General features: G+C 36.1%; 1 protein-coding gene across 1 annotated transcript in view; it reads left to right on the forward strand.

The window, feature by feature from the left end:
* HCN1 (hyperpolarization activated cyclic nucleotide gated potassium channel 1) overlaps nucleotides 1-27,523 on the forward strand; it is a 390,638-nt gene that overhangs the window by 311,614 nt on the left and 51,501 nt on the right. The window contains exons 5-6 of the mRNA XM_043598841.1: nucleotides 6,848-6,994; nucleotides 26,826-27,066. Coding sequence (XP_043454776.1) covers nucleotides 6,848-6,994; nucleotides 26,826-27,066 — 388 coding nt within the window. The remainder of the gene's footprint in view (nucleotides 1-6,847; nucleotides 6,995-26,825; nucleotides 27,067-27,523) is intronic.

Raw genomic sequence — 27,523 nt, forward strand, 5'->3', positions numbered from 1 at the left:
CTTTAACTTCCATGTATCTGTGGTCTTTCCAAATTTTACCTTGCAGTTTCCTTCAAATTTCATAACATTATGGTTTGAAAATATGCATGGTATGATCTCAATCTTTTTGTGTCTGTTGAGGCCTGATTTATGACCCAATATGTGATCTATTCTGGAGAATGTCCCATGTGTACTTGAAAATAATGTGTATTCTGCTGTTAGGATGAAATGTTCTGAATATATCTGTTAAGTCCATCTGGGTCGGTGTGTCATTCAAAGCCATCATTTCCTTGTTGATTTTCCCCTTAGATGATCTGTCCATTGATGTCAGTGGGGTGTTAAAGTCCCCTACTATTACTGTATTATTACCAATGTGTTCCACTGTGTTTGCTATTATTTATATATTTGGGTTCTATCAAGTTGAGGGCATAAATATTTACAATTGTTAGATCTTCTTGTTGGATAGACCCCTTTATTATGATATAGTGTCCATTTTTATTTTTTTTTACAGTCTTTGGCTTAGAATCTAGTTTGTCTGATATAATGGTGCTACTCCAGCTTTCTTTTGACATCCATTGCATGACAAATGGTTCTCCATCCCCTCACTTTCAACCTGCAGTTGTATTTAGGTCTAAAATCGATCTCCTTATAGGCAACATATAGGTGGATCTTATTTTTTTTATCCATTCTGACACCTTATGTCTTTCAATTGGAGCATTTAGTCCATTTGCATTCAGAATGATTATTGATAGATATGAATTTAGTGCCATTTTATTGCTTGTTTTGTGATTGTTTCTGGAGATTTTCTGTTCCTTACAAGTCTTTGTCACTTTTGGTCTTTCTTCCCCCACTCAAAGAGGTCCCTTTAATATTTTTTGCAGGGCTTGTTTTGTAGTCATGACTCCTAGTTTTTGTTTGTCTGGAAAACTCTTTGTCTCTCCTTCTATTGTGAATGATAGCCTTGCTGGACAGAGTATTCTTGGCTGCATATTTTTCCCATTCAGCACATTGAATATATCATGCTCGCCAAGTTTCTGTGGAGAGATCTGCTGCTAACCTTATTTTCTTCCCTTGTAAGTTAGGGACTTCTTTTGTCTTGCTGCTGTTAGGATTTTTTTCTTTATCTCTAAATTTTGCAAATTTAACTACAATTTGTCTTGCTGCTAGCCTGCTGTTGTTGATTTTGACGGGAGTTCTGTGTGCTTCTTGGATTTGAATGTATGTTTCCTTCCCCATTAGGGAAGTTTTCAGCCATTATTTCCTCAAATAAGCCTTCTGCGCCCCTTTCCCTCTCTTCTTCCTCTGGTACTCCTATCATATGAATGTTATTACACTTTATAGAGTCACTGAGTTCCCTAAGTCTACATTCATGATCTAACATTTTTCTTTACTTCTTCTTTTAAGCTTAATTGTTTTCCATAATTATATCTTCTATGTCACATATTTATTCCTCTGCTTCTTCCATACTTGTGGTCATTACATTTACTCATTTGTGAATCTCAGTTACCACACTTTTCATTTCATCCTGACTAGCTTTTAGGTCTTTCGTATCTATAGTAAAGGACTCCCTGTTGTCCTCTATGCCTTTCTCAAGCCCACCTAGTATCCTTATGATTGCTGCTTTAATTTCTCGATAAGGCATATTGCGTATATCTGTTTTGATTGGATCACTGTCTGTGACCATTTCTTGTTCTTTTTTGGGGATGACTCCCTCCATCTTGGCATTTTGTCTAGGTCTCTGTCTTCTTCTCTGTGTTACCAAAGCCTGTTATGTTTCCTGCTCTTGAAAGTAATGGCTTTATAAAGAGGTCGTATACCATGCATGGCCTGGCACTTCAGGAATTGTCTTTGGTGTATGCTGTGTGCACTCTGCTATGGTGTTTTGGCTTCTGTTTCTCTCAGGCAGTCCTCTGCAGAGTTTCTCCTTGCCTGCAATGGGGAGTATTGGGACCCTGGCCAGAGTGTGGTGAGTTTTAACTAGGTATGCTCAGGTCTGCTTGTTAAAAGAGACCTTATGCTATCTCCACCAGAGCTGAAGCTTTGCAGAACTCTATGGTCAGTAGGGGTGCAAGCAAGGGGTTTATGCTGGTCTTCTGGGGGAGGGGCCCGCTTCCCTGGTTCTCAGGCACACTTCCCAATGAAATGCAGCATCTGCAGAGGGCAGGAGGTGGGGCTTGGTGTAAGTGGTTTAGGCTTTTGGTGTTGGCACTGTGCTGCTTACTGAAGTTAGTTTATGCTGAGGGTTGGGGGAAGGAAATGGTGCCTGCAAGCTCTTTTGTATCCAGAGAGGAAATGCCACCTTGCAGATGTGCTTCAAGAGAGGGAACCATCTCTCTCAGTATGTCCCAGGGGATTCTCAGATTATGCTGTCTGCCCCTGGGCTATCAGCCCTCCTCCACAGGAGCACTGCAGCACCTCCCAGGCTCCATACCAGCCATGCTATGGACCTCTCAAACTCCAGGCTTTGAGACCCGTGGTTGTAAAAACTCTCAAAAATCAGTCTCTCTTATTTTCCCAGTCAATGGCTTTGGAAAGTGTTTTCCTTGTGCTTTTCCCTGTGCACTCCTCCATCTCTCTCTCTCTCAACAATAAAAAAATAAAAGTTATAAAAGTGGTAACATGGGAGGAATGAGTTTAATAATGGAATGTTGCCTTCATTATAAACACTCTATTAGATCTCATTTTTAGTATCATATTCACACATTATTTTTATGTACTATTTTAATTGCACAGAAGATTTTGAAAATAAAACACATTAGAATTTTAAATGGTAATGCTGTAGTTTCTTTAGATCTGACGGTTTGAGCTTTTGGCTTTATATATTCAAGAAAGAATTGTATTCACATCTTTGTTTTTCAAAAATCTCTTCATCAGTGACTATCAAATGTATCAAGTTATCTTTTGCATACAGTATTGTACTACAAGTAACAGAATCCTTTACATTTTATCTTTTTTTAAACTTTACTCTCTTCTACGTTTTTTCCATTATCCACCCACTACTAGGTGTCTTTTTCAATGAGTATTTTATTATTTTTATTCTTCACATCGCACATACATCATATTTTCATTCATTTTTGCAAGTCCTGTTAGGTATGAGGGAAACAGACAAAAATAAATTGTCCCTGTTTTCAACAAGTGTTGTATTCTACCAAAGATCATTACCCAATTCCCAAATTCAGTGGTTATGGTTCAATACCTCTTTTCTTAGAAATACTCCTTTTGAGCACCCTCTCTTTCCCTTGAATTTTATCCTTCTTTGCTGTGAGTCAAGTTTTTTGGTTCTGTCACATTTCGCTGGCTAATCTCAGTTCCCTTAACTTGATCAATTTCCATGATGCAACTGCTTTTAAAACGTAGGTTCCACTTTAAAAAATCCTTTTAGTTGACACATTCTCCCTTAGTGATCTCTTAATCATTGATTATGTGTATATCTTTTCTTTTAAGTGCCTGACCTACATATAAGCATTAGGATATGCCATGGACATCTTAAACTTAACTTGTCAAAACTGGATTTCCTTTCTATCCCCTACTCTCACTCAAACGTGCTTCTTTATGTCCCAAATTAACTCACTACTTAGCATATAGAAGTGGTTCTGATATTTTAGTGTAGGGAAGGCTTGTTAAAACATAGACTGCTAGAATTTCTAATTCAGAGTTTCTGATTTAGTAGATCTGGGGTGAAAACTTCAACCATGCATTTCTAACAAGTTCCCCAGTGATACTGGTGTTTTATCAACTGTACCTTGAGAACCATTGGCACACAGCAATCAGTTAGTATTTGTTAGATCAGTAATTACTATAAATCAATTAATGTTTAAAATATGTAATATGGGTCAAATCAAATTGAACTCAGTATGATTAAATGACAAGAAATACTCATAGAACTTTAGTCTGAAAGAACAAAGATCATGTGGTATAAGATTCTTACTGTAGATTGGTCAAAGTCTAAAGTGATTAAATGATTTTTATGAGGCAAAATAACTATATTCAACCAATCCTGACTTTCCATAAAAATAAAATAATTTTACGTATAACCTTTATAATTAGCTAATCAAGGATTAGTTTTCCAATTCCAGAGATAGACATTGAACACATTATTTGTTTTCTAAATGAGTAGGCCCTTACACATAGGCACAGATTTCTTAAAAATGAATAAAATGCTACTAACTTTTAATGCTGTCTCCCATACCCCCTGAGATGCATGCAAAGAACAGAGAAATCTAGAGTTTAGTATCCTGCTTAAGGTTAAAGATTCTTACCAGTCCAACCAGTTTGGACAGTTTGTTGAGAAAAGTAAGCAGAGATTATTTGACCACTACTGGTCCTGAAGAAAGTTGAATCCTTTATTTGTCCAGAACTGAAAGATTTTCATCAATGCAATAAGAAAAACTGTGGCAGTCCTGTTGTCTTAAGCTGTTTTATTGTTTTACCAAGTTTGAATATTTAACAGGATCCGCCAGACTTTTATTTTATTTATTTATTTAAAGGCAAAGGATACAGTGCTCCAGAGAAAGAATGCAGACAAGCAAGAGAAGCTGAAGAGCCTTTCCCCAGCATGAGTATTTCCTTTTAAAATACCCCATCTTTGGGCATGTGGAACATGCTGAGTTTCTGGCTTGATCCACCAAAATCTGTGCAAGGAGGCTTGGTTTGTGGGGGAGCTCAGCAACCAAGCCATCAATGGCTTTTTAAATAGTCAAGCCAGAATAAGCAAACCAGATCAGCTAGTTGCAAATCATTAGTGCAAAAGTTAAACTTGGGGGTTTCCAGAAGAGCCTTAGACCCTAAACAGTACATCAGATATCCCACTGCCCCCTTTTTGGGTAAAAGTAAAAATCAGATATACAGATGTCTCTAGAAATAATGATAGAGCTTTTTGAGTCCAGCTGCAAATCAACTTTATCCTACACAGTAGTCTTATAGAGGTCACTGAAGCTTCTTTCTAATGGACTATTGCATGAGTTGCAAGTAGACTGAATCCTAGGTCTCTCCAAGCAGGTTACCAAGGTTAAATAGGCATACAGATTTTGAGCTCTTCAGGAAAAATTAAGCAATCCTTCTCAAGCACATACTAGAAGCTACGTACACACTATGACAGTGACAGAATTGGTGCCTGAATTTAAAATGCCTAAATCATAATCAAGTTGCTTCAGACAGAGAGAAAGAGATATATATAGGCCTGCAGGCTTTAAATACTTGGGGGACAGTCTGGTGACCAAATAAAGGAAGTCTCATGACAAAGTTGTATTTCCTTTAAAAATACTAATCTCAAAAGGGAAGTCTAAAAACTAGGAATGTTATGTGAAAGGAAATTATGTACACAAACTTGAAGAAATGTAATAGGTTGCTGTCTCTGATTAGATATATGTTTTATCATGTACCAATTACTACACTAATTGTGGACAAACAGTTGGGAGAGCTATATCTTCTAGTCAGAGCTATTCCATCAGGAAAAGATGTGAGAAGAAAATATCCATGTGTTCTCCAAAACACATCAAATGTATTTTGTTTAAGGGAAGAGTCTTTTTCCAGTATATTTATCCAGTTTTATTGCATACTTTTTTATTTGTATTCATTTTATCATCTATGCGATGAGACTAGTTTGGGGGCTTTAATTAATTTTTTCAAAGCGTGGTCTCATGACCGTCTGTATTTGCAACATCACGGGAATGTTTCTCTTTTTTTAATTTTTTAACGTTTGTTTGTTTTTGAGAGAGAGAGAGAGAGAGAACCAGAGTACGAGCGTAAGAGGGACAGAGAGAGAGTGAGACAAAGAATCCAAAGCAGGCTCCAGGCTCTGAGCTGTTAGCACAGAGACTGATGCAGGGCTTGAACTCAAGAGCCGTGAGATCATGACCTGAGTTGAAGGTCAGATGCTTAACCAACTGAGACACCCAGGTGTCCCAAGGGAATGTTTCTCAAACTTAAATGTGTATAAGTCATCTGACAATCTTTTTTTTAAGATGTAGACTCTGATTTCAAAGGTCTGGGGGTAAAGCCTGAAATTCTCTTCTAATAAGTTCCTAGGTAATATCTATGCTCTTGTTTGAATAGCAGGGATTTATTTTCAAAGTGTATATGTGTATGTATGAGTGTGTGTAAATTCACAAAAGCAAATACATTGAGGGAATCAATCTCTGGAGTTAAGCCTGAAAAATCTGTAATCCCAAAAGGCAACCTCACCCCAAGTGTTATAAACAATCAAGTTTAAGAACTTCTTGGTTAAATGAACTTAAATGTCTGAGTTCACTTTCAGCTGTAAAATTATCTGGATCTAGTCTCACCCTGATAGTCTCTAAAGTCCTAAATTAAAGTGTGACATATTCTCTTACTCTACAGGGCATCTGTGTTGCTTGAGTATCAATGATTTACAAACAGCTGCCAAGCTCTCTGTCATGAAATTCAAATTTTAATTAGGTCTGATCTTTTGCTATAAGGTCTAAGATAGAACCTTTTGTACTACCCAAACTTAGGAGATTCTATCCAGATGAGGCACCAAACCTCAACCTGATACTTTTTTTAGAACTCAGCTGAACAAAGATCCCAAGAAAATAACATCACTTTTTTTCTTGCCCCATCACTGGCTTTTCTGGGATGACACCCTTAAATTCACTCAGAGCTCCTTTCCTGCCCCTCAACAACATCTCAGTTCTTTACAGGAAATGTTTACCTAATAAATTCCTTGCATAGCATGTCACACAGAGTAGGTACATTATAGCCTAGTACATTAGTTCCTTCCCCTTAAAAGATTTCTTCTTTTTGTTACTGTTATTCAAATGTTATTGAATATTGAGCATGACAAAGTAACATGATAATTTTTCATACAGTATAACAATGTTTTCTAATTTCCATTTTCCATTCCTTACAGTATAAGCAAGTGGAACAATACATGTCCTTCCATAAGTTACCAGCTGATATGCGTCAGAAGATACACGATTATTATGAACACAGATACCAAGGCAAAATCTTTGACGAGGAAAACATTCTCAGTGAACTCAACGATCCTCTGAGAGAGGTAAGATTTCTAGTCCTCGATATCCATGGTACATGGTCATGGTTTATTTTCTCTTTTCATGGCAAATCTTCAAGTCCATGTTATGACACTACTCAGGAGAGGAATCAGAACCCAGTGCTTTGCTTTTCTTCTCCCATATGTTCTCTCATATACAGATTCGATTGTTCAAAAAAAAAGTACTGGAACATTTTTCTTCTAATTATGACTGTCAGAACGGTATTATTTTCTGTATACCTAGTCATAAAAATTCTTTCGTGTGTCCTCATTATCTATATCTTTTCAACCTTACACTCTGTCATCTCTTGCTAACTGAACTGTTTCTTTATCTTCTTTTTGATTTCTATTCTCCTTCCATGTTCATTTTACCTGTTTATTCCTTAGACTCTGATTATAGACGACCCTGACCTGTTGCAAGTAATTCATTTCCTATTTTCTCATTAAAACACTTCAGTGTCATGGTGCGTGGATGGTTCAGTTGGTTAAGCATCCAACTCTTGGATTTGGCTCAGGTCTTGATCTCATGATTTCGTGAGTTTGAGCCCCTCATTGGGCTCTGTGCTGACAGCGTGGAGACAGCAAGGAGCCTACTTGGAATTCTCTCTCCCTCCCTCTCTCTCTGTCCCTCCCCGGCTCATACTGTCTCTCTCAAAATAGACACACTTAAAAAAAAAAAAACAAAAACACTTGAATGTCAATAATCCCCTGTTTGCCTTGCATCTTCTTTCCATACCTCCCCAGAAGTCTTCTGTCTGCCCACTTGAATATTCAGGTCACTCCTGACCAAAGGAGTATTCGCATAATTGTTCATATTTCTTATAGTGCTTTTCTTTCCCTTCTTTCTTTTACTACCAACCTTCTCAAAAGATAGCTGTGTAATCATTACACTGTGGTTTGATCTGCACTTCTTTACCAAAGTTGTTTCCTTGCAAGTTATCAGAAACCTGTTACTCATCAAAGCCTTTGCCTTTGAGCCCTTGGTGGTACTTTTTAAAATGTTAACAAAACACACATCCTGAATCTCTTTTTTGGACTTCCTTAACACTGAACCATGAATAAGCCATTGGCTTCTCATTTTGCATATCTTAATCTGTTCTTTTTAAATTTGTGTCTTCTTGTACCTTACTTCTGTAAATTATGAGCTCCAAGTTCTTGCCAATATGCTGTTTTCTTAAATCTACATGGTATATATAATAAGCTAGGTAATATAGTCGTTATCTATCATGACTAAACCATTTTTCTTTTGAAGTGTTTCAGTAAATGTTTTAGTCGTTCTCTCAAGTCAATTGGAATGTAAAATTATAGTCTTTGGAAACTTTCTCTGCTCTGCACATCCAATCACCAAATGCCATCAGTGCACTGTAGCAGTACATCCCACTGTGCCCTTGTTGCCTTCCCTAGTGCCTTGGCCCTAACCTTAGTCCTCTCACATGGACAGTTGGCACTGTCTCCTTATTTTGCCTTCCAGTCTCTGGGCTGTCTTCTCTAACTGCCACTTAAAACATTGCTGCTAGATTAATCTTTTTTTTTTTTTTTAAATGAGGATGAGCTACTCATTTCTCTCCTGAGAAACTTTCTCTCTTTACATACAAAATTAAATCCACTTTAGTCTCCCTAGACTCGTATTCCAGCCCTTCTGTGCTCTGGTCCCAGCTAAATTTCCAGCTTTACTTTCCCTGCTGCTCCACATGTTCCAGAGTGGCCTACAGCCAAACTGTGCAACTTGCTGTTTTGCAAAAATCAATTATAATTTCTCACCTTGTTTCATATGGTTTTCAGAAATGTCTCTCATCTGTTAGCAAAATCTAGTTCAAATAATATTTCTTTATTCATAACTTGTTTTTGATTTTCCATGCTAGATTTGATCTTTCTTTTCTTTGACCCCCTAATGCACTGAGTCTACAGCTCTTGTGAGCTCCTTATCCATTCTGTCTATGTTATCATTATTGGTTCACATTTGTTTTCTCCACTTTGGTCTTGAAAGTTCCTTAAGACCAAAGGCTTATCTATATTTTAAATTTCTCTTGAAATCTCTAGTGCATGTAGCATATATCAAATGCTCACTAAATATTTTCATTGCAACTAATATCTTTACCATTTATAACCATTCCCAAGCTTCTGCATCCCCTAAAAGTTATTTGTATTTTTTTTTTGAGCCTTAAACTATCAATTAAGAGTTTGTCAGTAAAGGAATTAAATATCTGCTGTTGATTAGCTTATTTTCTTTACAAATACCTCAAGTAAGACTATCACAAATTGTTTTGCTTTGGGAAACACAATTGAAGCTCCATTCTTTGTTGTAGTTTTAGAAACAAAATAATGTATAGTTTTCTAAAAAATATATATCAGTGTGCTTTGGTTTATCTCTTTGTTGGATTACAGAATTTGCTTTAAATTCAAATCCCCTTCATTGAAAGGCAGAAGCTCAGGACACTGGAGCCAGGCTGGGTTCTCAAGGGCCCAGAGGAATTCAGAGGCAGGATGGGAGAGGCCATAGCAGGGAAACAAAGGTAACCAAGAGAGGGTATCAGAGAATAAGACTAAATCAAGACAGGAAGATATGATAAAACTAAGGATATATTTCAAAGAAGCAGGAAAATGTTAGGATTCCAGCGTAAAATGTCATTGAGGGAATACGGAAAGCAGACAGAAAAAGTGAGTGTAAAAATGAAGCCTAAGAAGTTTCATGCTTAAATAGGAAGCATTCCCCTGTGCTGAAGATACTCATTGTAGTGTGAAATCAGAATAACAAGTGCATCTTCTTAACCATGTGCATTTTATTAACTACCCTTCCTCTTGCCACACATTAATTTACTCTGATGTTCAGTGGAAAAAATTCACTTTTCATTTTTACCCACTACCAAACATCCACAGCCATATGAAGACATATGTCCAATTTCCTTATATTTTCAAACACCATGGTCCAGAGTCTTGGTGTCTTTTAATTCAACTTCTGAAGTTCACTCACAGCTTTTCTCCCTGCTTTTGACCTCAGTTCGAACAGATACTATCACATGACCACCATACTGACTGATATAGAACACAAATGTCATGACTCTACTCTCTTCCTAGAACCTGATCATGATCTCTCATCCCCTGTAGGAAAAGTCCAAGCTCTTTGACATGGCATATGAGACGCTCCATGCCCTGCCTTCATCTTTACGTTTTTTTTTCATTAACACTTCATCAACAGGAAACTGTTCATAATTTTCTGGGGAAAAGAGAAAGTACTGTGAATCGCCTCATTGCCTTTCCTCATGCTACTCTATCTTCACTCCTTTCTACTCAGCTTACCTTCCACTTCCCATTAAACACTCTTACCACACATGAACTTCTTCATAAATTTTTCCTGACCGCTCTGTCTCTAACATTGTATTTATCATTTGTCGGTTTATTGTTTGTCTAAGACTATGATTTTCTTGTGAATAGAGGCTATGCCTTAATCTTTATACCTTTATTGACCAACGTATAGTAGGAACTCATCAAATATTTACTGACTGAATGGCCCTTAACAGAATTATGAATGAAAAACAGAGTAAGAATTGTGACTACTTAATAAAAATAGAGATTTTGTAAGTGGAATCATGGTGTGCTCAGACACCTAACACCTTAAAAACCTGAAAACAATGTTCTGCATTTGTTCCCCTGCTTTTCAGTTTTTGCACTTCTGGCATCAGAATCATGCAAAAGCATAAATTCAATGTTATACTGAGGTAAGACTTTATTAGAAAGGAAATAGATGGGTCAAGAAAGTAAGGAAACACATAGCAGAGAGATAACAAGAGTCATTATTCAAATAAAACATGAATCTAAAAAAGCCAGAGAAAAGTTCAACAAGAACAATGAGAAATACATCTTGCTCCCTATTAAATTAGAGTGTTATGTACCCGCTGTATTAAAGTCATCGTGGTAGATCACGAGAAATCTTTTTAAAGTAATAAATTACATTATTTCATCAAAAGCTTCATTCCAGTTAGAAGATGAGGCATCAACTTGGCAAAGGCATATTTTGGTCACTCTTGTGCTCCTAGTGTCTAGAAAGTGCCTGGCACATAGAAGACATTGAATGACTGATCCCATCAATGTCAAATGAATGAAAGTAGAATACTTGGAAGGGGAAAGCTGGACTATTTGATATGTATTTTGTGACAAAAGGTAAAAATATAAGATATGTATACACCACACACCATATAATTGCTATATAATATATATACATAGCATATATAATTGCTAATCATATGTTCAATTTTGAGTCAACCACCATTTTATATTGCAACAAGAGTTTTAACTTAAAATACTTTATTGTACAGAAGGCTCATTTTTATGAAACTATGTAGCCTAATATGAGATGCTAATGTATACTAAAGAGCAGTGATTTCTACCCTAACACAAGTCAGAGTACTCAGGAATGCGTAGAAGTGAAAGGTATGTCAAGCCTTCAGACTCTCAAAAACATATGCAAAAGACCTATTGAGTAAAAACATAAAATGCAATGTTAAGGAATGTGAAAATTATTCTATATTCGTAATCAATTAAGCCATTATTATGTTTTATCCATTTCATAGCCCAGTTTATTTTTAATGTGTTTGAATACTTTCAAATATGAAGACTCCCAAAGGTGTAAAATGGCGGAAGGAATTTCTTTTGCATGACCTACGATCTTAACAAAAATCTTATACCATGCATATGCAAATTAATTCAGTTAGCAGTTACTACAAAAACACTACTTCATCAAGTACACTCTTCTGTTTCTATTTCTGTGTCATGAGTTAGGTGATTTATCTTTTCATATGTTGAAGACAAATTTAACAACTATCTGGTTCATTCTTATTGTCCCAGTCTCCATAAAAATGGTACCTTCTCAAAGAGTCCCTCCTTGAGAAGTTTATCTGAATTCGTTCTCTTGAAGTCCTTCTCTGAACATAAGCCTTTTTGCTGGGTACATCCACTGTATTGTCTTGGATCCAAGAAGGCAAGGATTTTGTCTTTCTTGATTTCCACCATAACTTCAGTCCCTAGGCAGTATATATTTAATAACTACTTGTTGGATAAGTAAACAAATGCAAAGAAAGTATTAATCTCACACTTGGCAAATCATCTCAAAGAATCATTGATTGTTAGAGCTCAAAGAGAACATTTTGTCAACAAAACAGTAGTGTTCATGTGGATAAAAAGTGATGCCCAGAACTATGAAGTGCTCTGGCCATAGAAGTCTCTTAATACCACTTTCCATTATAGTATGGAAAATATGGTTTCTCAGATATAACAAAAGGATGCTGGTATCTTTAGATTCCTCCATGTTTTTTGTTTTTTTTTTTTTAAGTTTATTTATTTATTTTGAGAGAGAAGGAGGGAGAGAGCATGCATGAGTGTGTTAGGGACAGAGAAAGAGAAGGAGAATCACATACAGGCTTCACACTGTCAGCACGGAGCCCAACACGGGGCTCGAAATCGTGAACCCTAAGATCATGACCTGAGCCAAAACCAAGAGTCAGACGCTTAACCAACTGAGCCACCCAGGCGACTCTGTGATTTTGATTCTTGTGTATATACAATATGCCAGAAGGTCCTATTTTGCTCGTGGATGTTTTTACTTTTCACTTTCTTCAGGGTATTTTTATTAGTGATTTAGTGCAGTCAGGATGGGATAAGGGGACATTTTAATAGAGTATCACTATAGAAGGTATATAGATACTCTGTAAAATTTCTATAACCTAGTAACATCCATAGAATAGACAAAAATATTTTTTTTAAGATTCTGTTCCTAGTCTTACTAGAGTGTTGTCAGTGGCTCGTGAAACAAATGTTGCCGGTCTCCCTGTCCAAACCGAAGTAGGAGCCACCTCATGAGGTAAAGATGGCAAATGAAGTTGCATGACCGTCCTCAGTTAGGCCACTATGACCTGAGCACTGGCCCCACTACAATTGTCAGCATTCTGAGGAGGGATTGTAAAGTCATCTTAAAAAATTATCTTCATTTCACTGTGAACTAAAATACATGGACCAGAACAACTGTAATTTTCTGAGAAAAACTTTGAGATGGTACTCAGAAACTTGGCATTTCAAATTAAAGCTATTATTTTATGATGTATGTATGCATTATCTATAATCTTCGATCTCTGGTTGCTCTGTGGCTGTGTCTGGTCAAAATTCTGAGTCTGCAAAGCCCAACCTAAGTGATGTCTAGAAACCTCCCCTCCCTCCAGTTGTTATTTGACCTGGCTCTACCTAGAGACCTTTTGCTTCTCCTTCCATTCACTTATAATATGCTCCTATTTTCCCACAACTGCTCTGTATCCAGTTTTATTGTTTTGAATAGTTTAAATCCCTTTTATGATATGCTCAGTGCCATTAATAGTCATATGTATACTTTCAGTTGTACAACAAATAATGAATGAAAAACTACTATGAAGGGGCTATGCAGCATCACGGTTAAGAGCATGGCCCTGTTTCCACCAGCCCCATTTAAATCCAGCCCCACAACTTACTATATGTATGACTTGGGTTGTTTAGTAACTTGTATGTATTTCCCTTTCCTCATTTTTTAATGTGGATGATGGTGAGATTAACTACTTCATAGAGTTGTTATAAACATTAAATGAGTGGGAGTACCTGGGTGGCTCAGTCAGTTAAATCATCTGACTTCGAGTCAGTTCATAATCTCATGGTTCATGAGTTCGAGCCCTGCGTTGGGCTCTATGCTGACAGCTCAGAGTCTGGAGCCTGCTTCGGATTCTGTATCTCCCTCTTTCTCTGCCCCACCCCAGCTCACACTCTGTCTCTGTCTCTCTTCAAAAAATAAACATTAACAAAAACTTTAAAGATTAAATTAGCAAAAAAATATAAAAAATTAGAAATGCACCTGGCACATAATAAGTGCACAGGAAAATTTAATTCGAAGTATTACTCTGATCCAGTGAAGAATAAGATACAGTCCCAGCTGTCATAGTTCTTGCAGCTTAGTGAGAGACAGAAATTTAAATAATCAATTATAACTGTATTATGAATGCCATGAGAGGGTTATTCAGAGGATGTTAGGCCACACAGAAGAGGGAGTGTCCATTCTTATCATATGTCTCATTTCTTCTGGAATGTATCCAAACGATCTGCTAATAAAGCCTTTCCTTCATTTTAACAGCCAGCTTTCTGGAGACAATGTCTTAGCATCAAAATTTGGCATTGAAATGTTATGATCATGAGACTGATGAAAGCTTTAGCAAAAGCAGGCAGTGTATTTAAAACTAAAAAAAACTAATTAGAAAAATTCAGTGAACTATACCCCTCTGCTTATGGGAGCCTGTTGGAGTGTGTACAAAGTAAGAAGGTCTATTTTTAACATGATCAGATTTATACTTATTCGATTAGAGCAAAATGGCAAACTTAACTGTCGAGAAAGAGGTTAATGCCCTTCTGAGTCTGTCTCCAAAGTTCAGAACTGATCTATTTTTAAACAATGGAGTGTGAAGAGCCATGGGCTGAAAATAGGTACAGATCATGTGTCCCAGTAGAATATAGGACGTCAGTATATTTCATTTTCACAGAACATGAATTGGGCTGAGAGTATAATACTGTCCTTCTGACCTTTAATTTGTTGAATAGACTGTTAAGGAAGAAAGCATAATCTGCATGCGTATTTACTTAGAGCAATTTGCAATCATTTTTTTTTAAAAGTACATACTTGTTGATTTTTAAGATTCCATCTATAATGTGTTTAGTTAAGATTAACTAAAACAGGCTAGACTCTGAGTTGTAAAATTATAAAGGATCTTTTTAATTATCAGATATTCGTGTAATAGGCACAATAACAAAAGGCTAGAAAAATTCTTCAAGTGGCCTGCTCATGGTCACATTGCCAAACAAAGAAATTGTGTCTTTTTCTCTCTTTTGGTGTAGAGATTTTTTTCTTGCATCCTTAGTTTCTAGAAAACAAATAGACAAAAGAAAATTATCAGTTTCTTAATATGTGCAAAACATTGATCCAGGCATGATGGGAAGGTAAATTGTACAATAAGGTTTAGTCTCAAAGTGCTTACCATTATGCTTGTAGAGACAAGATATAAATACATGGGGAAAAAATAAACTATGAAAAGAACGTTAAAGTACTTTACTAAAAATACAAGAAATGTAAAAGGTTCATATATGGTTAATTGCCAGAGAAAAGCTGACACTACATACTAAAATTCTAAATGGATTGAAGACTTAGGTGTACAATCTGAAACCATAGAACTCCTAGAAGGAAACACAGGGAAAATGCTTCTTGATGTCAATCTTGGCAGTGACTTTTTTGCATGTGACACCTAAAGCATAAGTGACAAAAGCAAACGTAAATAAATGGGACGACATGAATCTAGAAGGCTTCTGCACAGCAAAAGACACAATGAACAAAATGAAAAGCCAACCTATGGAAGGGAAGAAAATATTTGCAAACCACACATCTGATAAGAGGTTACTATCCAAAATGTTTAAGGGACTCATACAACTCAATAGCAAGAAGATAAGTAGTCCAATTCAAAAAATGGGCAAAGGATGTGAATGGATTTTTCTCTCCAGGCCGCCGGGTGCCTCAGTCGGATAAGTACGACTGACTCTTGGGTTCGGCTCAGGTCTGATCTCTGGTTTGGTGGGATAGATCAAGCCCCATATCCTACTCTGCACTGACACCATGGCAGCACAGAGCCTGCTTGGGATTCTGTTTCCCTCTCTCTCTGCCCTTCCCTTGCTCACATGTGCAGGCATGCTCTCTCTCTCACAGAATAAGTGGGTAAACTTAAAAAAAAATGTTTAAGATATTTTTTTCCAAGAAGATATTCAAATGCCCAGTAGGTACATGGAAAGGTGCTCAACATCATTAATCATCAGGGAAATGCAAATTAAAGCCACAATGAGATACCATTTCACGTCTGTTAGAATGGTTGTTATTAAAAAGACAAGAACAAGTGCTGGTGAGGATATGGAAAGGAAATCAGGGAGATGGGAAGAGGGGTAAAGATAACATGTATTATTAGACTAAGGGAGAGCCAGACTAGTGGGCCTTTTCCTTAATTTTCCCTAACACTGGTCATTACCTCCCTTCCCCTCCCGAGATTTTTCCAGTGGCATTGTTTGTTTCTAGGCCTTCAAACATTAGTCCCATGCAAGATTGTATAATTCTACTTATATGAACTTCCTGGAATAGGCGAATTCATAGCAACAGGAAGTAAAATAGAAGTCACCAGGGACTGAGGGGAGGGAGACGGGGGGAGTTTCCAGACTTTTTGCTGAGAGTGATGGAAAAGTTAGATGTGATAATGGTTACACAACATCGTGAATATGTCTGTGAACTGCACACTTAGGAATGGTTAGAACTACCAAATAGCTAAATATATATTTTATGAAAATTTAAAAAACTAATCTTCTAGCACCCAATCCTGTATCTCTAGTGTTGATCTTCAGAGCCATTTCCACCTCCCAGCTGCTCTTATCACCTGAATACCCCAGATGCTTCACGCTCGATACAAAAATAAAGTAAAATCCTTTCTCGGTAGAAGGAAATATTGTTTTGGATTTTTATCCCCGGACCAAAGAGCTCAGAAGTTGTTGCAGTGTGGGGGTTGCGTTCCACATCACTTCAGAGTGACCCTAACTGGGTCGTGTATCCATCTTGCCCCTGCCCCTCCCTCACTTTCAGATCCGAGGTTCTCCCATGTCTTGGCAGACAATTCAGAAGGGAGCAGTTTCCTTCTTCCTGCCACACTTTTACCAGCCTAACTTGCTCTAGTAGTTTCACAGTACTAGTTTCCAGTACTTCATTCTAGTAGTTTCTTCCATAACCAAATACAACAGATGGCGTAGCTTAAACAACAGAAATGTGTTTTGGTTTTTTTGTGGGTTTTTTTTTTTTTTTACGCTTTTAAAGGCTAGAAGTTCAAAATCAAAGTGACAGCAGATTTGGAGGCTTCTGAGACCTTTCTTCCTGGCTTACAGATGGCCACTCTCTCTCTGTCGTCGCATGGTCTTTTCTCTGTGCTATTGTATCACCAGTGTCTGTGTGTGTCCCCATCCTCTTCTCCAAAGGACACCAGGAAGATTGGATTAGGGCCCACCCTAATGAATTCATTTTAACTTGATGTCCTCTATTAAGGTCCTCTTTCCAAATACGGTCACATTCTGAGGTATTAGAAATCAAGGCTTCAAAATATGAATGTTGAGAGGATACAATTAAGCCCATAACACTTGGCAATACATGCAGTGCTCTGTGCAAGTCCAACCAAAGTGACATGTAAATGAATGTTCAGTGCAGCTTAGGATGCCTGCCTGGTTTAGGGCCTGGCCTGATTTCCTCCCATCCTTTGCACATGTACATGTACTATTATACACACATCATTTCTATTACTGAGTGTTCATGATGAAAATGAATTTATGGGGGTTTTATTTTAAATTCTTCAAATATAGGTTCTTCTCCAATTCTCCAAACACGTTTTCTCAAGATTGAGTCTTCACTTTACTATCTGCTGGTTCTGTTTTAATAGTATTTTTTAGTTCAGCATATTTCTGGACATCTGTCTGCTTTATTTGCTATATTTGACAGTTCATGTCAGTCTGTGTTTACCGTGTCAGAAACCTTAACACTTATTCTACAAACTATTCTTACAACTTGCTTTCAGCTTGCGGGCCACTGGAGTTGTATTCTTTTGGAGTTTATACAAATCTTTCCAGGGCTCCAGTCTGGGATACCACACAGTAGGGCTGAGATACAAAGTCTCCAGTGAACGTGCATGTTGCCAATATACAATTCCTTGATTTAGGTTTGTTTGATCTGCTTCTACCTCTTTTTCTTTGCTTTATGATCAAATTTAAGTGCATGTTAGAATTTTCTGTCATTTGCTGTCATTCTGCCTGGTACCTAATGGAGCAGTATGTTCCTGTGTTCTGGGAAGGCAAATCAGTGGGACTATGTTAAGACTAAATTAATTTCAGACTTCATTTGCATTCATATTATAAGGCTTAAATGTGATTTAATACCTCAAAACCAAATTAGATGCCTATGAGAACTGTAACAACGGAAAACATTAAAATGTTTGAATTTGTACATCTCAGAATTTGTCTTGTTCTGATCTGTCCTTTACAAGCAGGCAGATTTCATTTAAGCCACTTAATCATAATTGGCCATTTGTATATGCAGAAATTTTAGGCTAATTACCTTTAACATAATTTAAAGAGACTATTAATCTGGCAACTAATGATATAGCTGGGTTTCAAAACAAGTAATGGTGAAAAATGTCAGTATTTAAGAGGCTATTGCAGACTATTTCTCTGTATTTTTATTGGGTTTCTCTTAATGTACCTATGATTAACACAAGATATTAACCATTAATCATGGAATTTTGTTTTGCCATTAAAAAGGACAGCAATGAGGACCGTGTCTCAAAATGGGAAATATTTTATATTATAAAAGTGGGAAACAAGAAACAAATATTGAATGTATATTATGATTACACTTATATTTAGGTGAATAAGAGTTTGTCTTAAGAGAATACACAGCACATTAAATCACTCTTATTAAGGAGATGAGAATACAAAATTTTTTTGTATATTTTAAGAGATATGTGTATTTTCATTTTTTGCAAAGATTTTTTTACGTGCAGCTGTTTGGTAATACAAAAATGCTTAATTACTTTCTTCTTTAATAAAATGGAAAACTACAATAAACTAAAACCGAGGCATTCTGTATTAATTCATCGAATCTCATTTTTCTGTTTCTAAACCCTTTAATTTCCCCAAAATAAATACTAGAGGCAAGTATTCCTTAGCTTTGTAGTATATTACATAGGTTTTGAGATTCAAATTAATTAGGAGTTGTCATAAAAACTTTCTTTAAAAAAAACACAGATGATCTCAACCACAGAAATAGATTATCTTAAATTTTCCCTAACAGAACATAGAAATCAAGGGAAATGCTTTCAGTTTAAGAAATTGAAGCAGTATCTAACTTGTAGTCAACGTTTGATAAATGTTTAGAACATTTTTAAGCATTAAGGTCTGCTTGTATGGGCCAATTTTCTTATGCATGCAATCAACCACCTTGCAATTTAGAAGGCAAACCACCAGATCAATATAAGCCAGTTAGGAATGCTGGGGGAAATTGTTTTTAAATTTCCCAATGTGTTTCCTTTTTTTTTTTTTTTTTTAATTTTTTTTTTTCAACGTTTATTTATTTTTGGGACAGAGAGAGACAGAGCATGAACGGGGGAGGGGCAGAGAGAGAGGGAGACACAGAATCGGAAACAGGCTCCAGGCTCTGAGCCGTCAGCCCAGAGCCCGACGCGGGGCTCGAACTCACGGACCGCGAGATCGTGACCTGGCTGAAGTCGGACGCTTAACCGACTGCGCCACCCAGGCGCCCCTGTGTTTCCTTTTTAAAAAAAAAAATAATGGAATGTGTATGTACAATTCACCTTCTGAATTTATTATATCAATAGAGCACCGTTATTATAAGAAGCCTATATTTTATTCTTGATGATAGCCAGAAGGGAATTTCACTGAGTCTACCCTAAGAATTTCTTGTCATTTTCTTCTTCTGAACCTCTGCACTCACTTTAACTTTGGTTTTTAATAAACAATCCCCAACTCAACTTTTTCTTTTACCTGAATTAGTATCCTCTTAACCAAATTACCTTGAACCTTTTGTTTCTTTACAAGTTTATAAAGTATATAGTCTATACAATTCGTTTGATCTTAACCAACATTGTTTTTTAGTAAACTATAAATTACAGTGGTTAAAACAGATAACATTGAGTGAACTTTGTTAAATGCTTTACTTGTGTTCATTTAATTATCATAATCTTTGAGAGAGTTGCTATAACCTCCATTTTACAGATGAAAAGATTAAGATTTGAAGAATCTGAGTCACTTTCTATGGGCACAGAGCCAACTGGTTTTGAAATCAGAGATTGAGTGTGTGCATGCACCCCCCCCCCCCCCACACACACACACAAACCCATATTTATTTTACTACTTACAATCATTTTCTACAGAATATATACATGTACATCTTCCTCCCTCAACTAGGTATAAACTTTCAGATAATTCTTTATTTTAGGAACCATAGTTTCTAAACCTGACTGCTTATAACTTGGAGTGTGTTATTAAAAGTAGAGATTTTGAATCACATCCCCTAGATACAGGTTCAGATTCTTTAAATTTGGATTTGAGCCTGGTAAAATGTGTTTTAGTGAAGTCCCATAAATATGTCCACAGGATTATCATCTTCTTCTAAAGATTAACAGGGAGGAGAATGTTCTCTTTGGCAGGTCGTTGAAGCCTTTTTAAAACTGATGCTGTCTACATGAGAACTATGATGAGAGCAAGGACCCATGGAATAATCCTGAATACTTTCTTTTACTTTCCAAGAAAAATAGCTTTTCTTTATATAAAAACTTGTTTTATTTTCCAGGAAATAAAGGCATTTAGATTTAGATTTTTAAAAATAATTGCCAGGTGCACAGCCATCAGTTTGCTATCTCACAATCAACAAATGTTCATGTCAGGCTCTCAAAATGTGTAAATTTCAGAAGAACAAATTATGGTTCATACCAAAACCTTCAGGGTTTTGGTAATTCCAGATATGTACAAAAGTAAGATGGCTTCTTAGAATCCATCAAAATCCTGAGTTAAAGAGCTGGGTTGCCCAACAAACAAACCATGGTTCTTCCCCTTACAAGTATGCGGTCTTTGGCACATTACTCAGTATCTTCTATAAAATGGGGTAGTAGTAATAATTAAGGTATAGGAATTTTGCAACAATAAAATAAATTAATACTTGTAAAACATTTAAAGCAAACCTAGAAACCAGCAAGAACTCAAAAAATATTGTCTCTTATTTTTATAATGTCATTCTTAAAATTATCCCTACCTTAAAAAACAAACAAACAAAAAACTAACACTTCCACTGACTCTAATTCTTACTAGTCAAGGCAACTGAACTGTGGGGAAAAAATAGGGCAACATTAGCAGTACTCTTTTATAGGATGTTCTCGGTGATAAAATGTCAGTTGATACAGATTTGACTATATTTATTTACTTGTGTCTAAAGTTAGTATAGAAGTCTATATGTCTGGATGCCATCAGAATGTCTAATATAAGTTCTTAGAAGGAAGGTCTTGTGTGTTCTGCAGAGTCTAAAAATACAGGGTGTGTTGGGTGTAGGAATTTAGCAATGTAACAGCAGCTCTGTTTTGTTAAGATTACTCTGTGATTCATTATTGTAATGATGGTAATTACATTTCTAGCTACCGTCCCTAAAACATTTTAGAACTATACCATGTAGAATAAAATAATGTAGAATGGAGGAGATCTAAATGTTTCACAAAATGGAACTTTCCACAATGATGGTTAAATTATCGGTAAAGAATTGTAGTGCTTCAAGGAGCACTATTCTTTAACATACTACTATCTTTTAACAATAGTCAAACAAAATATTGCTTAAGCTCTCCCAGGGTCTCAGAATTTGCATGATTCCTAAGTGCTGATTTATGGTAAAAAATAATACTTAGAGAAGAAATCTCTGTATATCTCAAATCCCATTTTCCTGATTGTCATAAACTTAAACAAACTGGAATCAGCTCACCAAAATATATATATATATATATATATATATATATATATATATGATAAAAGATACCATTAAGAATGAAAAGGCAAGCCATAGATTGGGAGAAGATATTTACAATGTATATCCCAACAAAGAACTCATATCAAGACTATAAAAAGAACTCCAACAGCCGGAAGAAAATGAGGAAAACTTGACTGGGCACCTCACCAAACAGGATATTCATCTGATCAGTAAGATACGAAAATGTGCATAACAACATTAATCATTGGGGGAATGTAAAATAAAACTACAAAGAGAAAAAAACTGTAAAACAACCAGATGTCTCTGCGTACCTATTAATGGCTAAAATTAGAGTGATAACATCAAATTTTACTATGGATATAAGACAATTGGAACTTATATATTACTAACATGTAAGAAAAATAACATAGTCATTTTAGAAAATTTTTGGTAGTATCTACTAAAATTAAATATAAGCTTACCTTATCACCCAGCAATTCCAATAAAAGGTAAATAAATATTCAAGAGCAGTCAGTGTGGGTGCGGTCACTGTGGAAAACGGTACAGAGGTTCCTCAAAAAGTTAAAAACACTGCTGGGTATTTACCCAAAGAATAAAAAAAACACTAATCAAAGGGATACATGCATCTCTATATTTTATAGCAGCATTATTTACAATAGCCAAAGTATGGAAGCAGCCCAAGTGTCCATCAGTGGATGAATGGGTAAAGAAGATATGTACACACACACACACACACACACTCTCTCTCTCTCTCTCTCTCTCTCTCTCTCTCTCTCTAGAATATTATCCAACCATAAAAAAAAAAAAAGAAATCTTGCCATTTGCAATAACATGGATGGAGCTAGAGAGTATAATGCTAAGAAAAATAAGTAAGTCAAAGAAAGACAAATACCATCTGATTTCACTCATATCTAAAATTTAGGAAACAGAACAAATGAGCAAAGGGGAAAAAAGAGAAATCGACAAATCAAAAACAAACTCTTAATTATAGAGAACAACCTGATGGTTACCAGAGGGGTGGGGGAAGGGGAGTGGGAAGATGGGTTAAACAGGTGATGGGGATTAAGGAGTGCATTTGTGATGAGCACCAGGTGATACATGGAAGTGTTGAATTATTATATTGTACATCTGAAACTAATATGACACTGTATGTTAACTACCTGAAATTAAAATAAAAACTTAAAAAACCAAAAGAAAAAAGAGAGAGAAATCAGTGCATATGGCACTTCAAGAATGTTCATAACAGGTGTATCTTAATAGCTTAAAACTGAAAACACCCTAAATGTCATGAAAAGTAGAATGGATAAATAAACTGTGGCAGCGTCATAAAATGAAATATAGGCTGAAATATAAAAAGAAAGAACTATCACCACCCAACAACATGGATGAATCACACTGAAGCAAGACACAAAAGACTACAGAGTATATCATCCCATTTAATCTGAAGTTCACGAGCAGGTAAAACTTTTTATGGTGATAGAAATCAGAATAGCTAGGACCTCTGGTGTGAACTAGAAAAGGAAATAAAGGGAAACTTTCCGATAACCCCTATATGGGGATCAGGTGGTTATAAATTTGAAAAATTCACTTAAGATTTGTGTTCACTTAAAGTCTGTGCTCTTTACTCTGTCTATATTATACTTTAAAAAATATTCTAGTCCTCTGTGACTAAACAATGAACAGAAATAATTATGACATAGGAGAGCAAAGCAAGACAAAACAATGCTAAAAAGGAAAGACTTTGATATCTGAAGTAAACAGACATGGCAAAGTAGAATCAAATGCAGGATTCTTCACTGTTTGTTATATTATGTTTCTATTTAATAGGTAAACGTGTATTTGGAATTTGAACAGATTTGTGTGTTTAAATTACTCAGTTGTTTAATTATGTAGGTATAATCTTATAGTCATTTAGTTTATACTTTGGGATTAATTCAGTACCACATCATTTACTTTGTTACACAAATTGTTAAAGCTTTAGCCATTGGTAGCTCTTTCATTTGGCCCCTATGAGTGACTCTCATCATTGCAGGATTTTTTTTTTCTTGGTTGATGTTTGTATTTGTTTGTTTGGCTGGTTGGTTGGTTTTTAGTACGTCTGTACTTGTTACTACAAGATGCTTTGGGAAGAGGTAGCTACATTTTTTTAAAGTGTTGATAGTAAGCTTAGTAATTTGGAGTGCCTTATTAAGGTCAGGGCTACGTCTGATTCTCTTAGGAATGGAGCGTTCCTCAATTTAAAGCATATGGTCAATACTCTTCATTCAGGCCAGACATGTTGCTAAAATAGCTCATTATAACAAGTGCCATAAAGAATCTGGATGGAAATTAGAGATATTAATAACTTAATCGTGTGTCTTCCTTAAAGTCAATGTGCTTATAAGGAACTGTGATTGATGGAGGAGGAGCTTTAAAAGTCTTGTTTTTACATATGGAGAGATATTAATAACTTAATTAAATATGTTCCCTAAAAAATGTGCTATAAAGAAATATGATTGATGGAGAAGAGCTTTTAAAAGTTTTGCTTCACTTCTAGACTCACATGAGTGTTTCCATTAAACTATATGCCCTCCAAGCAAGCAACTTTCATGGGAGGAGAGAGGGCTTTTAAATGCAAATCACCTTCTGTCTAATTACATTTTTTTTCTTATCAAATACTTGTTAGAATTTACAGTTTCAAACTGATTGTAGTCACATTGGAGGTAAAAGTTCCACAGGGAGAGAGAGAAAATTAATGGGTTCCTTTAAGCAATAGCAATAATATGAAATTATCCCCACAGTGTTATAATCAAGGCAGTCACAATAGGTATACCTTAATATGCAGTGCATCACAGAAAAAGAATTATTCATATAAAGAACAGTTAAATTGTTTATAAAGTATACTTCCAATTATTTTCTAAAATAAAGCATAAGAGAACAATGAAGAGAAAAAATTGTAGTTTAAGTCAAAGAACATAGATAAAAAGATTCTCTGCCTTATTATTTTTATTTGAAAATTCTTATTTTCTCTGCAACCTGACTTATTTTCACTTTCCTACACAGTATTCTTCTGTCATTTTACATGTGGAATCATTAATTCCTCAATCAGTCTGGTCCTTTTAATGACCTACTCTGTCTTCCTTCAACTCATGTGGTTAGCTTGAGTACCTTGAGTGGTTCACCTCTTATCTTCATGACATTTTGTTTAGAAGTATTTTGAATAATAAAAAACACGGTTTTTTATAAACAAGAAACTTGTTTCTCAAGTGATTTTCTTGAGAAAGATTTCTAACAGTTTTAAGTAAATACCAATGGGAACAAAATTCGTTTTTGTGAGCACTTTTTTCCACGTGGAAACTCCATCTTCCTTCTTTCCTTCCCTCCCATCTTTCCTTTTTTCTTCCTTTCCTCCTTCTTTCCACCTTCCATACATGCATGCATGCATGTTTGCTAAGGACTTACCGTAGTAAGGGCCGAACCCTGCTTTAGTCCCACCCCCGCCACGGCACTTCAGCCCTAGTTAAAATTGACCACGAGTCAATGGACAGCCACCCATGGAGTCAGCTGTGCATTATTTAGGCTTGGGTGTTGCATGTAATATCTTTCTCGTTTTTTGTTGCTATGTTCACTGTTTGCTTGTTACAGCTGACATTTAAATATTTTACCATCCTCCATGAAGCCTCACCATTAGAGACTCTTCTTTGCTCTGCTGAACTCCAAAGATATGATTAAGGATGAAATACCTTTTTTTTCTGTGATGGACCCCAAATTTTGTGCCCTCTGTATCAGCTGGAAGTTGTTGTGGTTTTTTGGTTTTTTTTTTTTTTTTTTTTACCTATTCCAAGATAAGGTCGGGTCATTTTATAAAACAAGATTGAGGAAACTTTCAGAGCACCTGGGTGGCTCAGTCAGTTAAGTTTCTGACACTTGATTTTGGCTCAGGTCATGATGTGATGGTTCTTGGGATGGAGCCCCATGTCAGGTTCTACATTGACAGCATGGAGCCTGCTTACAATTCTCCCCCACCTCTCTCTTTCTGCCCCTCCCCTGCTCGCTCTTGCTCAAGTACATGCACTCTCTTGCTCTCAAAATAAATAAATATTTTAAAAAATTAAGATAGAGGAAACATTTTTCCCTCAGCCTTACTCTATAAATTTATATAATATATTTTCCCAAAGAAATAATTCAGATCTCAGCCTTTGCTACTATCTCCAAATATTTTTGCCCTTTTCCCATCTTTAACAGGGTTTCCTTCAGTTTCTGTATCTCTTAAACGAGATCACAAATTCAGGTTTAACCCTTTTCCCTTGGGGCTTATTGGAGAAGAAAGCTTTGAGAAACGGCATTGTGGTAAAATTTAGATTCCTATTGTTTATCCTTTTACATATCTAACTTGCAAGATTAAAAATAGTTGGTCCCATATCTGTATGTTAGCCTAAGGAGATAGCACTGTGTATAATCTGGACCAGAATCTACAGAATGAAATCAAATATGTAAGTCTTCTAATTGAGAATTGCTTGGTTCCAGAAATAAAACAAACAAACAACTTAGGAGAAAGAACATATGGCCCCTCCATTCCAAGACTCCCAATGGAAACCCAGGAGGCCTTGAAAAGAGTGGTTTTCTGATCTATCCCAGAAACAGATTGAATTTACAATAATAGGTTATAGTTAGATTACAGCCTTCTTGGGTAACCTTTCTCTGCACACTCCATTGTCCTCACTTTAATGTGAATAACATTAAGAAAAAAAAATTCTGTTGTCTGGCAACTGGGCCTTTGTTTCAGAATTCTGGTCAGTAGGTACAAGTTAGATCATTCAACAATACAGCGGAGCACAGGAGCAGCAATATTATAGCTAATAGGAGGTAGTGTGGCTTCTTTTCTTCATAAAATAAGATCAAAGGGAGACTGAAACTCTTCCACATTTGAGTTCTAATTTTACGTAGAGTATAGCAAAGGGATGAGAAGGTATAAAAGATAAGATGTACATATTTAATTCACATTTACTGAGTGTTTAATATATATCTATACGATACTAGGTGCTGTGAATATAAAATTCCAACACCAAAATAAACCATGATTTCTGGCTTTGAAGAGATATGCAGATTATTAGAATTTATGTATCTTTGGTTCTGAATTTAAATTGCAAAACTGTGCTATATATAGATTTTAATTTAAGTGTGCTTATCTCCCTGATATGATTAATATCTCTCTTAATATTTCTTTACTCTTGCCATCTTTAGGAGATAGTCAACTTCAACTGTCGGAAACTAGTGGCTACAATGCCACTGTTTGCTAATGCGGACCCCAATTTTGTGACTGCCATGCTCAGCAAGTTGAGATTTGAGGTGTTTCAACCTGGAGATTATATCATACGAGAAGGAGCTGTGGGTAAAAAGATGTATTTCATTCAACATGGCGTTGCTGGTGTCATCACAAAATCCAGTAAAGAAATGAAGCTGACAGATGGCTCCTACTTTGGAGGTTAGTGGGGGAAAAATGCAATTGCGATGAAGTATAAGTTGCTTTGCTTATGTCTCTTCATCAGAACTTTAGAGATGTCAGAATGCTGATTTGTGGCTTTTGACTATGAATTCACATTTGAATTCCGATAAAAGTGTCTATAATGGCATGTTTTCACATTTCAGTGTCACACATTTAGTGCCTGTACATTTACCACTGGATCACTTGAAGTATCTTTTTATCTTCACAAACTGAAACTGATTAACAGTGGCTTCAACCAGATGGAAAGTATATTTTTTCTCACACGGAAATCCCAGGAGGGTCAGATGGCTCTCCCCAGGACAGTTTTCAGGGACCCAGATTTCATTTATTTTATTGGTCTGCCATCCTCAAGAGTGTTTTTCTCATTTATACAAGAGGACCTGGTTCCTCTCCATTATGTTTGATATGGCCCGCAGGAGAGGGAGAGCGGCACAGA

Source organism: Prionailurus bengalensis, chromosome A1 (genome assembly GCF_016509475.1).
Source record: "Prionailurus bengalensis isolate Pbe53 chromosome A1, Fcat_Pben_1.1_paternal_pri, whole genome shotgun sequence".
NCBI lineage: Eukaryota > Metazoa > Chordata > Mammalia > Carnivora > Felidae > Prionailurus > Prionailurus bengalensis.